At 55.5% G+C, this 15578-nt stretch overlaps 2 protein-coding genes and 1 pseudogene across 10 annotated transcripts in view; 1 reads left to right on the forward strand and 2 right to left on the reverse strand.

The window, feature by feature from the left end:
* On the forward strand, positions 1-8917 carry RGS11 (regulator of G protein signaling 11). Of its 7 annotated transcripts, none has more exons than XM_036225817.1 (17): positions 1-65; positions 434-530; positions 660-710; positions 892-998; positions 1705-1756; positions 1879-1937; positions 2159-2235; positions 2433-2514; positions 3629-3697; positions 4804-4833; positions 4916-4977; positions 5095-5208; positions 5306-5421; positions 5555-5642; positions 5732-5870; positions 8525-8607; positions 8698-8917. In XM_036225817.1, exons 1-17 carry the CDS (start codon positions 18-20, stop codon positions 8816-8818), a joined length of 1395 nt encoding a protein of 464 aa, XP_036081710.1. In that variant the 5' UTR covers positions 1-17; the 3' UTR covers positions 8819-8917. The 7 variants fall into 7 exon arrangements, with proteins under 7 accessions (XP_036081710.1, XP_036081711.1, XP_036081716.1 ...); XM_036225818.1 differs by having other exon boundaries at positions 4810-4833; XM_036225819.1 differs by lacking the exon at positions 1-65 and adding an exon at positions 89-363.
* On the reverse strand, positions 7305-7423 carry LOC118607595 (annotated as a pseudogene).
* The window catches only part of FAM234A (family with sequence similarity 234 member A), a 23910-nt gene continuing 17236 nt past the window's right edge, over positions 8905-15578 (reverse strand). For 2 of the 3 annotated variants that reach the window (XM_016136751.2, XM_016136749.2), the window contains exons 5-12: positions 14945-15075; positions 14429-14561; positions 13950-14079; positions 13546-13686; positions 13158-13233; positions 12789-12944; positions 12176-12278; positions 10961-12074 (exon numbers count right to left, since the gene is read on the reverse strand). In XM_016136751.2, coding sequence (XP_015992237.2) covers positions 11863-12074; positions 12176-12278; positions 12789-12944; positions 13158-13233; positions 13546-13686; positions 13950-14079; positions 14429-14561; positions 14945-15075 — 1082 coding nt within the window. In that variant the 3' untranslated portion in view covers positions 10961-11862. Of the gene's footprint in view, positions 9032-10960; positions 12075-12175; positions 12279-12788; positions 12945-13157; positions 13234-13545; positions 13687-13949; positions 14080-14428; positions 14562-14944; positions 15076-15578 lie in introns of those variants that run through there. The other variant, XM_036225816.1, reaches the window with a different exon arrangement.

Here is a 15578-nt window from a genome sequence, read left to right on the forward strand (position 1 = left end):
CAGCCTTGCTCGCAGCCATGGCCGCCGGCCGGCGCCCCGGTGCGCAGATGCCGCACCTGAGCAAGGTGGGTGCTGGGTGGGAGTCCTGTCGTTCTGGGATTTCCCAGCATCGAGGCCGAGAGGGGCAGGAGAGGAGTGGATGCTGATGCACGCAAGTGCGGACTTTGCGCGAGCGCGAGTGTGGGCGCGGGCCTGGTAGCGATGGTACTGTGTGGGGCGGGGTTGGGCGACGGAGACTCCCGGCGCCGGAGCGGGTGGCCCTCGCTTCCGTCCCGCCCCCGCGCTCCTCTGCGAGCGTAGCCTGAAATCCCACCATCTGTGCGGGTTAATCTCTGAGCACACTGATCCGGGCATCCCAGCCAGGTCCGTGGAATCGGGATCTGGGGTGGGGGGAGGCCAGCCAGGGCAGCCCCTCAAGTTCCCCTTCGCCCAGATGGAGCGGGTGGTCGTGAGTATGCAGGACCCCGACCAGGGCGTGAAGATGCGGAGCCAGCGGCTGCTCATCACAGTGGTTCCGCACGCGGTGACTGGTGAGGCTGGAGGGGCGTTGGGGAGGTAGGGGTGGGGGGCGAAGGGATAGGGGGGTGGGAGGGGCAGGCGGGGAGTGGGGAGGGGCACTGGCCCTGCCTGGTCTCCCCCACCTAATCTCTGCTACGCAGGCAACGACATCATGGAGTGGCTGATCCAGAAGTACTGCATCTCAGAGGAGGGTAAGGGAGTCAACGACTGCCCATCCTGGCTCCCACCCTGCCCTGGGGCCCCTGTGCTGATGCCGGACTGAGCCTTCTGGGGCTCACCCATGTCAGGTCCAAGCCAAGTGTGCTGGGGAAGGGGAGCTCGACCCCAAAGACCTTGCTCAGTTCTCCCAGCTGAGAACTCACCCCTCCTCAGAGGCCCTGCACCTGGGCATCCTCCTAGTGAGACATGGCTACCTGTACCCGTTGCGTGACCCCCGCAGCCTTGTGCTCCGCCCAGATGAAACACTCTACAGGTTCCAGGTCAGGCTCAGATGGGTGAGAACTCCTGGAAGGGGTAGGGCTGGGGTGGGAGCAAAATGCAGTGATGTCACATCAGGCCTGGTGCCCTACCACTCCCTCCCCAAGAGGACTGGACTCAAAGCTTCCCTGTGGTAGGATCAAGTTAAGGAAAGGGGGCTTCAGTTTCTCTGGGGTGACAGCAGGGACTGCGGGGGATTCTGCCAGCTTCCCTGGTCCTTAGGTTTCCATCCCTAAATGAGGCCATGGGGCCTGAGGACCGGATCCGTACACTTCGTTGTATGTCCTTAGTCATGCTGTAGCCCCCTTCCTGCCCTCGCCAGCCACAACAGGGACCCAGGCCAGGCCTGCCCTCAGTCCCTGTCCACCTTCCCTCCAGCACAGACAGTGACTATATCTTGGGCTTGGGCAGGTCCTACCCCCCCCTGCCCCCCCTCCCTGGAGCTGGAGCTCTTGAAGCTCAGAGTCAGGGAGGCAGCCTCTACACAGGGCCCTAAGGGGTGAGTGGAGCTCAGTTCCAGGTGGGGAAAATAGCGTGTGGCCAGCTGAGCCTCTGGCCATGGGCAGGCTTGCAGATCCTCAGGCACCCCCTCCCACCCACCCCCAGTCAACCCAGTCTCCTCCCAAGGGAGCTGAGTGGGTGGGGGCAACTCCTGGGGTAAGGAAAGCTCAGGAGGTCCCAGACACCCTTGTCCCTGCATGGCACCAGACACCCTATTTCTGGACGAGCACCCTGTGGCCAGCTGCTGAGCTTGACTATGGTGAGTGAGGAGGGGTGGGCTAGCCTGGGACAAGCTTCCAGGACTAGTGGCCTCTCAGTGATGCCACAGGGGAGGAGGGGGCAGAGAATGCTCCCGTGCAGCCTTTTCCCCTGTCCTTCCAGCCATCTACCTAGCCAAGAAGAACATCCGAAAGCAGGGGGCCCTGGCAGACCATGAGAAGGTGGGACTTCCCTTCCAAGCTGAGTCCAGTAGGAGGAACTCAAGCCCCATTTGTGTCCCCAGGGCCTCACAGTTTGCCCTGGAGCACACAGCCCAGGCCCCAGGATAATGCAGCCTTACACAGACAGCCGTACCCTGCACGGTCTCACTGGGGAGGTGGGGGGTTCACACCCCAGAGCTTGGCGTGGGAGGGGGTTACCTACTGGACGACACTACCTCCAGGAGCATTATGACCAGCTGCACAGGAAGATCAACCACACATGGGACCTGGTAGTGATGCAGGCAAGAGAACAGCTGCGGTGAGACCCTAAGCCCAGTGGGCACAAAGCCCAGACTCCCCGGGAAGCCCAGAGGCACCGAGCCGGGCACTGGCAGCCATAGGACCAGAAAGAGTACAGCCCACGCTTGGCTGTCTGCCCTGGCCCTGGCCTGAGGGTGGGTGAGGGAGGTGCTGTGGTGGGCACTGGTATTCCCCCAACTCCACCTACTCCCTCAGGGCAGCTAAGCAACGCAGGAAGGGGGACAGGCTGGTCATTGCATGCCAGGAGCAGACATACTGGCTGGTGAACAGGCCCCCGGTGAGCCCCTTTTGTGGGGAGGGGGTGATTCCTTGGACAGCAGCAGGTCCTCAGGAACTGTGGGAGGGATGTGCCTTTGGGGTCTCAGCAGGTGACAGGAGGTGGTAGGTCTGTGGCTCAGGCAAATAGCTTCTCTCTTGGTCTAAGGGAGAGGCCTGGGGAAGCTGAGTTGGGGGAGCTGAAGACCCTCAGGAGGAGGCAAGTGGGCTTAGCTGCAGCTTCTGGGGGTGCTGGCCTAGGGTTAGGCCTTACCTAGAACCTCAGTCCTGCCAGGTGGTTTGAGGTCCCCCTACTGTGTGGGGCAGTGGGTCTGCTGAGGTAGTCACAGCAAACCATGAATGGAAACCCCCATGGGAAAAACCCATGGAAAAAGATGAGAGGCACTCATGGGCCTGATCACCTCATCAGGTGTGTGTGGGGTCATCACTGGGAAAATGACTCAATCTTCCACCTGAGAGCCAGGCAGCCAGACGGGGGGAGAAAGGTGGCCCCAAAGCTGTGTGTGTAGGCTGAGAGTGAGACCCAGGGGTGGGCCAGGCCAGCCATGTGGAGTGAAGGGTCCATGTGGAAGGAATCAAGAATGGCAGCTAGAGCCTCCAGGTGAGTGGACACAAGGGCTCTTACCTGGACAGTGGTGAGGGAGAGGACCAGACCAGCATGCGTGTTTGATGACAGGGTGGAAGGACAAGTGGGTATGAGTGAGACTCAAGAAGGATGGTTAGGTTGTTAGGTTTCTAGCTTGGGCAGTCGATGCATAGAAGTGAGTCTGGCTGAGAAGAGGAAGAATGGGAGGTTTTGGGGAAAAGGTTTTAGTGGCAAAGCCAGGCTGGGGTGACACATGGGTTGGGAGCCATGAGCTGGGTGAGATCCTGGAGAGGGGACCTGGAGCTGCTGTAGGAAGGAGGTTGCCTTGGGGTAGGAATGGAGAGAGGGGACTCAGGACTCAGGTCCCTGGGTTCTTCTGAGTGTCAGTTTCCTCATTAAAGGGTGACAAGTGGGTGCGGAGCTTCAGTATATGGGAGATGGTGGGAGGCAGAAACAGAGCTCATATGGGGGGGATCTCAGCACCCCATGTGAGCTGTGTGCCCTACCTCATCTAATCTCTTCTCTGCAGCCTGGGGTCCCCAGTGTGCTGGAACAGGGTCCAGAGCGGGGCTCCTACACTGCCACACAAGTGCAGATGGTGAGGACCCTGCATGCATGCATGCCACGCCCCCTGCCCTCTCCCAAAGCATGCACAGGTGCCTCCTCACTTCTGCATGCATGCTCCTGGCCACCTGTACCTCCAACCCGCTCGTGTACAAACACCTTCCCACCCCCACTCCACTACTATGGGACTACTTGGGGGCTGCCCATCCATCCATGCATCTGTCTATCCAAATGGCAGTTGATATAGCCATTCCACGTCCCCTGCCCACTCCTGGTCTCACTGTCCCCTCACTCTAGCCCCCCATTCCCGGCCCCCCTGTTAACGCTCACCCTCTCTTACCTCCCTCCTGCTGCCTTGGGTGCAAGTAAGTGCAATGGACCCTGGGGGTGGGGGACAGAGGGCTTTTCCCCCAGGCTGGACCACCCACCTCCCTTCAGAGCCTCTGGTGGCATCAGGAACCAGAGGGAACTGTGCCAGAACAGGCATAGCCAAACTTTGTAGCAGCAGAGCCCACTGGTCAAATATCATGAAACCCAAAAAAGAACAGATACGTCTAGTAGCTTATGGATAAAACTTCCTTCTAACTTTAAAATCATAAGCTCATTGTTATAGGTTTATAATTGCCCCATTATAAAGTCAGTTTAAGAGCAGAGACAGAAATTGGAAATCATAGGCATTCTGAGGGTGCTGTCTGCCTCCCTTTGGCTATATCCGTGTTGGTTGTGGAGTGTTGGGAAGGGCCACCCAGACCCGTGGCCACACTCCTCCACCTGGCTCATGAGGAGGTGGGGGGCAGGTTCCGAGTTCTGAACACGATGAGTTAAATCTGGAGCAGGTAGCAGTGTGATTTACAGTAGTATTTCTCATGTATTTGTTATTTTCAAAAAGTGATTTAAATACATTTGAAAATACGAAATAGTGACAACTTGGCGAACCTCACTGCGACTTTGAGAACATTCTGGAAATCTCCAGACTATAGGCCCCCCAAAAGCTTTCTGGAAAATCAGACCCCATCATTAGAGGAGAGGGCTCTGAGGGGCAGGGCAGGGGCCTGGGCCATTCTCTTCCAGCCCAGGGTGGGATGTCAGTCCCCAGCAAGGACCCACCTTTTTAACTGTAGCTTTCCTGGCCCCTTCCAGACCAAGAACACGGATTTCTACAAGCGGGAGGTAGGTCCTGTGGGGGCTGGTGCAGTGGGGTGGGCTGGCTGACCTCCAGCCCCAGCCCTACCTCAAAGGTCCCATGTCCTAGGTGGAGTTCTGCAGAAAGGCCCTGGGCAGGAGCCGGGTGAAGTCCTCTGCCTGCCTTGAGGCGTGAGTGGGATGGGGTGACAGCTGGAGACCCTAAGCCCAGAGCCCAGAACCTTCCTCCAGTGCCCTCAACCACATAGCCACTCCCCGCACTGGCCCCGGGATCATCCCTACTCCCAGGTACCTGAAGTTCAGCAGCCAGCATGAGCCACATGACCCCATCATGTCGGGGTGCCTGCCCAGCAACCCCTGGATCACAGATGATGACACCTACTGGGCCATGAACGCACCCAGGTGAGCCAAGGGTGAGCAAGAGGGTCTGCAGGGGTTCTCCTCAGCCTCCCCACCCACCCCACACTCCTCATGCTGACACACCCATCCTCTCCCCCAGTGTGGCCGCGCCCACAAAGCTCCGCGTAGAACAATGGGGCTTCAGCTTCCGGGAACTCTTGGAAGACCCCATGGGACGGGCCCATTTCATGGACTTTCTCAGGAAAGAGTTCAGTGGTAAGATGCCTGCTATGCCCCTCCCAAGTTTGAAGCCCCAGTAAAGGAGGCCATTGTCTGGGGGCTCCCTCCTAGGTTTCAGCCAGCCCTAGCAACAGCTCAGGCGGGCCTGATCTGGTGCTTGGACTCCCAGCCGAGAACCTCAGCTTCTGGGAGGCATGTGAGGAGCTGCGCCACGGAGGGCAGGCCCAGGTCCCCGCCCTGGTGGACACCGTGTACCAGTGAGTGTAAGGGGTCAGCCTGGCCAGCTGGAGGGCACGCATGCGGAGCCTGGACTCACACAGGGCTGTCCCCCTGCCCCCACACACAGGCAGTTCCTGGCCCCTGGCGCTGCCCGCTGGGTCAACATTGACAGCAAGACGATGGAGCGGACCCTGGAGGGCCTGCACCGGCCCCACCGCTACATGCTGGATGACGCCCAACTGCACATCTACATGCTGATGAAGAAGGTGGGCGTCCCTTCTCTGTGACTTGAAAGCCATTTCCAGACTTCCTATCTGTAGGTATTTCAGGACATTTCTCTAAAAGACACGGACCACTTCTCCCCTTTCAACAAGGCTGCAGACCCCAGTAGCACACCCAAGACGCATAGTGTTTACTCAGCGTCTTCAACTAGCCAGTCAGGGTCCACGCCTGCCCGCTTGGCCTCTGTGTTAGTTTCCTGTTACTGCTGTAAAAAAAAGCCACAAATTTGGTGGCTTGAAGCATCACACATTTATTATCTTATAGTTCTGGAGGCCAGAGTCTGACCCGGGTATCATTGGGCTAATGTCAAGGTGTCTGCAGAGCTGATTCCTTCTGGAAGCTCCAGGAGAGAATCTATTTCCTGGATTTTCCTTCCTAGAGGCACCTGCATCCTTGGCTCATCTTCAGAGGCAACAGTGTGTCATCTTTTTTTTTTTTTAATTTAAGTTATAAAACTTTAAATGTATTTTTCGATTAATATTATATTAGCTTCAGGTGTAGCAGCTGTGTATCATCTTTAAATCTCTCTTTGATCATCCTGCCTCCTTTCACTTACAAGGACCCCTGTGAGTACATTGAGCCCATCGAGATAATCCAGGCAATCTCAATACCATCGACTTAATCACATCTGCAAAGTCCCTGTGCCACATAAGGGGACAGATCCATAGGTTCCAGGGATTAGGATGTATACATCTCTGGGGGGCTTTTAATTCTGTATACCATGGCTTATAAATATTTATCTAATTTTTTTTTTCAATTTGCTTGACTTTGGATCTAAACAAGATCCACACATTAGAATTGGTTGATGTCTCTTAAACTTCTTTTTAAAGAACTGTATAGGTTTCCTCTCCACATCTTTTTGGTTGTTTTGAAGGAACCAGGTCCTTTGTCCTGGTTTCCCAGTCTGGATTCTGCAGAGCCCTCGTGGCATCTCTGACGTGTTTCTCTATCTCCTGTTGCTGTAGATTAGTAGTTACAGGCTTGATCAGAGTCACTTAGTTTTGCTGTTTGTTTCATTTTGTCAAGAATATTTTCTTCAGTTTGGGTTGTTCTTCCATCAGGTGGTACATGAGGTCTCTTTGCCTCCCTTTTTGTGATTCAGGTAGCCACTGACAGTCATGGCCCAGACTCACGATTTCATCAGTGCTGTTCTAATCACTGCCTCTTTGTTTCTGAGCTGGAAGCATCCCCTTGCCCACTCGTTGCTGGCCCAGTGGTACCAACAGGAAAGGCAAAATCAACATTCGATTCCTTAGTTACCACTTTTCAAAATAATGAGGTGGACCCCCCAGCATCTGCCAAGGATGGTTAGTGAAGTTTTGATGTTTTTCTTTTTTTTTAGGCAAGGCAACCCTTGGTTGACTTCACAGATTGCAAGGACCTTGTCAGCTTACAATCTCTTATTTTTAAATTTTTTATGCCTATAGCACCTGGTCTTCTTAGGTGGTCTCCCATCCAAGTACTAACCAGGCCCAACACTGCTTAGCCTCTGAAATCAGACGGGATTGGGCTTGTTCAGGATGGCATGGCCGTAAACTTTGATGTTCTTAATACCATCATAAATTCACATTTTCACCAAACTTTTATGAGCTTTAATCTATGCCAGTCCTTATTATGTGATGTTCAGAAGTCCATCTCTGGTTGGCTGGCTCCTGAGTCCCAAAGTCTGTGGTGACTTCCTTGCTTTCTGGTGTGGCAGCTTGTCCCAGACTCATCTGCCCCAGACTTAGCCATTTCCATGGGCAACCCCCACCCTTTTTCAAGGATGGTGTTTAGAAACCTTGATGTACACACCAGCTGTGTTTATGCCACTGGGGTGGTCATCATTTCCAGGCCTTTCATTGAACAGAATTAGGAAATATGTGTTCATACTGATGCTTCTAATTCAGGTTCGGGATTAGACTTTCCTTACCTCTTGATTTGTATCTTTTCCCCATCCCCACGAAAATCTTGGTTTTCAACAATGCTAACATAATTATGTGTTTACCTTTCTCGCCATTCACTCAGTAGTCTGAACTGAATAACATAATAGCACCATTAACAGTACACTCACTGAAGATGGTTTACTTTTTTCTTTTTGGTCCCTTGTATGTATCCTACTCCAGACGTCCCCTTGAACCATCCTCTGTCATGTTGGTTAGGGTTGTGTCACCCACCGGGTGTCCGACTCCACTTGTTCCATTTTATTTTCAATATTTTGGGATTGCTTATTTTATAATTATATGAAATATCTAGTTTCAAAATCCAATCTATAAAGCAAGGTATATTCAACTAAATCTAGCTTCTATTCCTTCCCCTCCACCATCTTCCCTTCTCACTAAACAATTTGTGTCCTTGCAGTCAGTTTACGGGGTAGATGGCAGCTTGGCATTCCCCCGCTGGAGGTGCCATGGTTCTCTCCTCCAGGCATGGGCACTGGGCTGTTGCTCGTCTTTGGCCGTTAGCTGGCCCAACTGGATGGAAGCCCAGGTCTGAGTCAGCTGACTTGGTTAGGGCAGATCTCAGATGGCTGCCTCTAGCACTGTCCACTGTGGGCTCTGAGGGTCAGAGGAGTCCCCAGCATTGCAGGGCTGGAGCCTTGGGGGAAGCTGAGAGTGAGGAGGAGGCAGCGGTCAGGGCTGACTGCCGTTTCTTGCAGGACTCCTACCCAAGGTTCCTGAAGTCAGACATGTACAAAGTCTTGCTGGAGGAAGCCGTGATCCCCTCGGAGACAAAGAGACGGTGAGCTTAGGTGGTGCCCTGCACCTGGGAGCTGTGAGGCAGGCAGGGTGCTTGAGGCCACCCTACACTCACACCCCTTCTCTCCTACAGGGTGTTCCCATTCATGCGGAAACCACGTTATTCGAGCCCCAGCCCTGCTCTCCTTGCTTCTGCCTCTGGAGAACCTGCGGCTGCTGCCAGTGGCCCTAGCAGTGGTGATGGGGAGGCCTAGGTGGGCCTGAGCCTGGAGGAGGGGGTGGTCATCCTGGCCTCTCTCCTCTCATCCGGGGTCCTGGCAGCTGCTGAGACCCCCAGCATGGGTGTCTCCTCATGCACAGGTTTTGCCTTGCTGTGGGGAACACGAGTCTCACTCAGGTTTCCCAGAATGAACTGGTCCAGGTGCTGGCTCCTAGGGAGGGGATGTCATTGGCCAAGCTTGGGTCACCTGGAGAAAGGTGGGATGAGATGGGCAAATCAGACCATGCTCCTAGCAGTTTATGGTCTTAGGTTTGGCCCGCCCCCATCTCCAGAACCATTAAATTGGCAGGAGAGTAACTGAGAGCAAGACACACAAGTCTTGCAGGTGCTACTTGTCATGTGGTGAGAAAATGCAGGCTTCAGGGTTAATTTTCTTACTCTACTTTGCCCATTGTGACCCTGACGAGGACTCCACAGAGCTCCCTGAATTTTGCTGAGGCCACGTTCAGCCTTCCAAGGAGTCCAGAGCAGTCCCCACAGGTGTGCCCTGATCTTGGTCTGCACGTGTTCCCAACCTTGTCCTAAAAGTGCACCTCCGTCTGGTCTTCTTGAAACCATGGCTTCTCTACCAGAATTTATACGTACAGAGAAGGCTCTGATGTCCTCACCCCTCACAACCGGTCCAGTTCATAGCTCTGCCTGGGTGGGCGGGTGGAGCCTTTGGGAGAGGCCATGACATGACACCAGTCGCTCTTGTCTTAAGGGTCCCCACCTTCCCCTAGACTCAGAGTGAAGGAATAGCTGCTCCTTCGGGGGTACAGCTCTGACTGGATCAGCGGGGGCAGTGCCCTCTCCTCCCACCCACTCCTGGTACAGAAATAAAAGACCCTTGGCTCTTACTCTGAGCCCATCCTGCAAAATTGTGGTGTGTATGTGTGTAAGCACATGTGTGTGGTGTGTGAGGCATGCAGTGGTGGGGGAGGTGGTGAAAGACAATAGGAGTTCGGGTGTCAAAGACATCGTGGAGGGTCCTGTATGTGGGTGTCCACAGCAAAGGAGGGACCAGCCCTCAAGCTGGACTCAGGCTGCAGGCTGGAGGGTCTGGTCTTTGAGGAGACAGGTGGGAACGCTGTCTGAATTCTGATAAGACAAGGATGCCTGAGTGGTCCAGAGGAGAGTGAGGAAACAGTCCAGGGAGTCCGTGGTGGGAGGCTTCTGGTGTTGATCCATTGTCTCCTGGACTGGTTGTACCCCAAAGCCTCAGAGTTCCAGGGAACATGGCATGGACCCTCATGGGCAAAACTGCCTTATTTGCAAGTCCAGGGTGCAGGAGGCCCACCAGTGAGGGTATCCCTTGGGCTCAGTTCCCTAACTCCTGCTTACTGTCCTGGGACCTGCAGAGTGGTCTCTCCCCAGAGCTGACTCCTCTGTCTAGTGCTATGGACCCTGACCTGGACCCTGGGAGACTGTGAGAATCACTCGAGCCCCTAGCCCTGCCCCACCCCAGGTGATTTTCACTTGTAGACCTGTCACTATAGCCCTGTCATGCCTGAGGCTGTGTAGGCTGGATAGCTTTTCACAGGGACAAGGGACCCGCTCCTTGGCACAAGGGCACCCATCCTTTCAACCTCAGCCCCCTCACTGCCCCTCCCAGGCCTTTGCAAGAAACAGACCTGACTATGGCTGTCCCTGTGGCTAGAAAACAAGGCTTATCGTATTTCAAAACAGTTCCTGTGGGATGCTCTAAAACCATCATGCTCATCACTTTGGTACTCAAAGCTGCATCTCACTGAAGCCCCTCCACTTAGCCTCCTCATGCCTGGGCTCACTCACGACGGCTTCCTGGCCAGCCCTTGGAGGATGTAGGGGTACTGGGGGGACCCCCTGCCTGTCCCCACACCCACATCCATGGGCTGGGTTCCTGAACTGCTATGAGCAAGCGGGGAGGGGTCTTCAAAGCTGAGTTGTGCTTGGGGGCCACGCTGAAAAAGACCTCTGGGGCTCGGTTTCTTCTCTGGCAGGTGTGGGTGTGACGTGCTCTAAGAACCACCAGTAGAGGGCCCCTCACCTCCTCAGCCACCTTTTCCACCCTGATCCAGAAGCCTGGCCAGAACAAACAAATCCATTTTACCCTTTTTGGAGCTGACAGGTACAAGATGCACATGTGGCCTCTGGGGCTTTTTCAGACAGTGCAAAAAACATTTATTTTGATTTCTTCCCATGGTACCCAGGGTCATCAGGCTGCTTTTTTGTTGTTGTTTGAGCACAGCTGGGCCTCACAGCGCACCGCAGCAGCCCTGGGGTGCAACAAGGCACAGAGGTGAGTTCTGCATTAAGTGACACCAACTGCAGGGGGCGTCCAAGCACCAGGAAAGAGGGGTGCTGGCCATGCCCAGGGGTGCAGGGCCTCCCGAGGGACAAGCAGCTCCAGTGTGTATTGAGAGGGTGCAAAATGACCCTAAGGGGTGTATCTCATGACCAGTTCCTTGGAACATTCAGAGCATAAAACAGTCAGTGCAAAGGCATAAGCCCCACTTAGACCACCCACGAGCAGCCCTCCCATCATGCCCTACAAGCCCCATGCATCATGGGCCAGGTCAAAGGGCCTCCCTAGGGCAAGTCACCACCAACCACACTAGGGTTTTCCCCTCCTTGCTTTGGGAAGGGCTCAGGGCTGGAACTGCCTCAGGGTCAAGCTGCTGCCCTGAGGCCACCCCAGGGTCCACTATCCAAGGAGATGGTGCAGAGAAGGAAGGGCTCAGACAAGAAAAGGGAAAGGGACTTCTGTAGGATGAGCCTTGGCTCTTCCCACAGGAAGACCCACCATGAAGGCAGATGGCCTTGAGTGTGATCCCAGTGGGGCACAGAGAACGTGTGTGAAGACACAGTGTGCTGGGCAGGAAAGGAAGGCAGAGGCCTGGATGTCCCCTAACCCACAAATATCCCTGGGTACTAAGAGCGCTGCCAGGCTCAGGAGTGGGGAGTCAGTGTACAGACCAAGTGAGTGAAGGGCCAACTTCCCAGGATGTTTAATTTTAGCAGCTGGAGCCTCTCCCATGTACTCTGGCTGCTGTGCATCTAGGCCTTGCTCTGGTACCGCAGGTGGGAGAGCCGGTCCCTGATAGCCTGGTCGCTGTCAGGGCCACCCTCAGCCAGGCGAACCACCCTGCTGCTCAGGATGAGGTCCTGCACCTTGTGCTTGGCCACAGAGACTAGGCCAGGTGCATCTGGGCCGGCTGGGCCAGTGAGGAGGATGCAGGCAGCATGGCGGCTTGGCTCAAACAGGGCCACTGTGGAGGACACGGATGTCAGGTATTTTGGAACCAAATACACCCGACCTCTGGGTGACAGGGCCCAGACCCATGCCAAGGCCTTGGAAGGCAACACTCACCTTGGAAGGCAACGATGTTGGCAGAGATGTTGGCTAGCTCCAGCAGGACGCTGGGCACGGTAGGATGGAACATGTATAGGCTGTGCTGGGCGTCTCTGGGTTCCTAGGGTGAGAACCGACCACGGAGCATGAAGCTGGGCTGCAGCCACCTCCACATCTGGGCCAAGAAACCAAGTGTCCTGGGCTTGGTGGCTGGGTAATGCTCCGCTAACCCTTGACACAGTGACCATGTTAGAACTGTGTCCACTAGGGTCCCCACCTGGGGTCCCACAAAACCAACCCAATGCCGTACCCATCTTCCATCCTTCCTCTCCCAACCTGACTCCGATCCTTCTTGGGTTTACCCCACGTGGAACTTTGTGCCTGCCCTCCCCAGGATACCCCACTTCTTCCCAGATCCTCTGTCTGGCCCTGGGGCGGCCCCTAGCCCTGGCCTGGGGAGCCAGGCAGCCAGCACGCGGCCTCATCCCACTTGCTCTCCTGCAGTTTCTGTTCATCTGCGCATGCCCAGTTGTCCAAGTAGCTCCTCAAGGTGGGACCTGAGACTGGCCTTTGGTCTCAGGCCCTGGCTTTTGGCACAAATGTGTCCCCTGAGCGTGCGTCCTGCCCGTACCATCTGGTTGGCAGCAACCAGCTCGTGGAGGCCCCAGAAGAAGAAGGCTGACCGGTGGTCTGCAGTCGGCAGGCTGGCGGATTGAGGGTCCCCAGGGAGGCCTGGGAGGGCCTGGCTCCACAGGACAACTCCGGTGTTGAGGTCCAGGAACAGGATCTGGGAGAGAGGAGGCATGGGGGATTGAGAGTAGGGCACATGGACCCCCGGCCACACCAACCCTGAAGGAGCTGCTCCTTGAGGGTGACCAGGTTGTCTCCCTGAGGCCCTCTTATTCCAGCTCAGCATTCTGGCCACAGCCCTGTCTGTGGTTCACACTAATTTTCCTCAGCTAAGAATAAAGGTAGGACCTCAAAAGGAAGTGCAGCCAACCTGTCTGTCAATGCCAGTTCCATTTTCAATCACCACGGCCAAGGTGTCAGGTGTGTAGCGGCCAAAGATGGGTTTTCTGAAAGGAGAATATGGAAAGAGAGCTTAAGAAGGGTCTCTGCGAGGAGATACCTGGGACAGGTATACAAGCCGTCTCCTTGGATGCACCCAGACAGGGCCAGGCTCCCCGTCCCAAGGTCCACTGGGGGACGGGAAACTGAGCCGGCTTCACTGGCCCCTCCAGTGCAGGGCGGCACCAGGTAAAAAGGCTGCTGGTGGAAGCACGGATCCTCCCCCCACAATGGGGGCCTCGTCCATAGGGTGGCCAGGGGATGGGCTGGGGGTGCTCCGTATGTAACAACTGCATGGGTTCCTGGAGAAGATCTTGTACCTGAGGACTTGGGCTGCACTGAAAGTCCATATGGGTGCCAACTCCTGCCCGTCCAGCAGCACACAGGCCTCTGAACTCACGAGGAGAAGGTGCTCGCCGCTTTTCCCAGGAACATTCAGCAGGTAGCGGATGCCTCCAGAGCTAGAGGAGATGGGGGAGGGTCATGGCTTGAATACAGAGGCTGGAGGCCGGGACCCTCCCGGGCTCCCACAAGTAGCCGCTATTTCTTAGTTCTCTAATTTGAGAATATAAAAGACCCTTACTGTGTGTGGAAAGAGTGAACCTACTTTCAGGAACCTTCTTCTCCCTGGCCTCACGGTACCAGCAGCAAGGCTCTCAGCCCCTCAACTGCTCCAAGCACTGGGGAGCAGGACTTGGCCTGTGTGGCCGCTGCCCAGACCAACCTGTGCAAAAGCAGCCTGTGGGTGGTGGTGTTGAGCATGTCCTCCCAGTAGGGGTCTCTCCTTAGCTGGTTGTCTCTCCCGGTCACCTTCTCATAGAGGCCTTTCACAGAATGGCCACAGAGGGAACTTGCTACTCAAAACACAGGAGAACCTCGTTACCAAGGGTCGCTGTCAGGGGACCAAGAAGATGCATGCCCACCAGCCCCGCTTCCAGGAACATGTGGTAACCTCCCTGAGCCTCAGGGGCTGAGGGGAGTGTGTGTGTGGTGGGCCGGGGGGGGGGGGGCACGCCGAGACCCTCTGTGGCTTGCTCAGCCTGTCAATGATTAATGCAAATCCCTAGAATAAAAGCAGGAGTTGATGAGCCTCACTGTGGTTACAGATCTCCTCACACTGCTTTCCCCAGGGTGCAGAGCTCATCTGAGACCAGCAAGGCCTCTGAGAGTGAGGCCATTTGGGGTCCGGCAGGCACAACATACCACAGGGGAGAAGGATGTAGTGGGCGCCTGCTCTGGTAACAAAGAGGAGGGAACCACTGGTCCCGTCCACACAGAGGCTGCCTTGGTGGCCGATCTGCTGCCCAGTGCTACCTGAATAGATGTAGCCATTAACCTGCAACACATAGGGAAAAGGGGTCAAAATTCCCGATATAGGGAACAGTTGCTTTAAGGGTGTCTGATATCAGGCGTCAGTGCACAGCCCACCTGGGAGAAGCAGGTGGTCTGCTGGCCTAGAGACCCTCATAGTCCTTAGAGCCTCATGTCCACATCGCAGTGGTACAAATGGGACATATACTTCTGTCTCTGGGGAGGCCCAGAAGCTGCAGATAGGGACAGAGCTGCCCATGTGCTAGGTCTGGAGGAGCACGGTGCCCTGGGCGAGTCCCCTGACAGGTGGTTGGATCCAAATTTGGCCTGGGAAGTGGAAGCGGACCAGGGGGCAAAGAAGAGGCCATGGGGCTTGTGGGCCATGGTGACTCGGGAGGAGAGCTATACCTCCTTTTCCTCCTGGGTGAGAACTAGCAGGTCTGGGGCCCCGTCGGCATCAAGGTCAGGCACCTGGAGCAAAGGGCTCAGGATGGAAGCATTCCCTCCGAAGCTGCTGGGATGGTTCCACAGTGTTTCCCCTAAAACCAAGCACACATCGCTGGCTCAGGGTCCCCTTCCGACATAGCTTGGCAACTGCAGAGGCTCCTACTTAGAAATGGAAATGCAGGACTGTTTAACACACAGATGTGCATGTGTGAAAAAGACCAGGGGCTTATATAAGTGTGAAAGTGTTACTTCTGGATACCACCGAGCTTCACCTTTGCCTTTGCCCTCCTCCTCATCCTTTTTTTGCTCATCTGTGTTTTCTAATATTTGTTCTCTAGAGCATCTTAGGGCCAATGCTGACCCTCTCCACCTGGATGGAGAGGGCCTGACCTCGCCATCTCCCAAGGCCCCTGAGGACCCCTGCCTGCTGCTGGGCTGAGAGGTAGACACTCTGCTCCCTGGCTGAGTGGGCTGTGCCTTTGCCCTTCACTCAGGACAGAATGAAGGTACTTACAGTTGAACCTGGGGGCTGCAGGTCCTGAGGGAACAGCTTCCTACCCAGATACAATCTTGCCCTTTTTTAAGACTGATTCCT

Source organism: Rousettus aegyptiacus, unplaced genomic scaffold (assembly GCF_014176215.1).
Source record: "Rousettus aegyptiacus isolate mRouAeg1 unplaced genomic scaffold, mRouAeg1.p scaffold_m13_p_8, whole genome shotgun sequence".
Classification (NCBI taxonomy): Eukaryota; Metazoa; Chordata; class Mammalia; order Chiroptera; family Pteropodidae; genus Rousettus; species Rousettus aegyptiacus.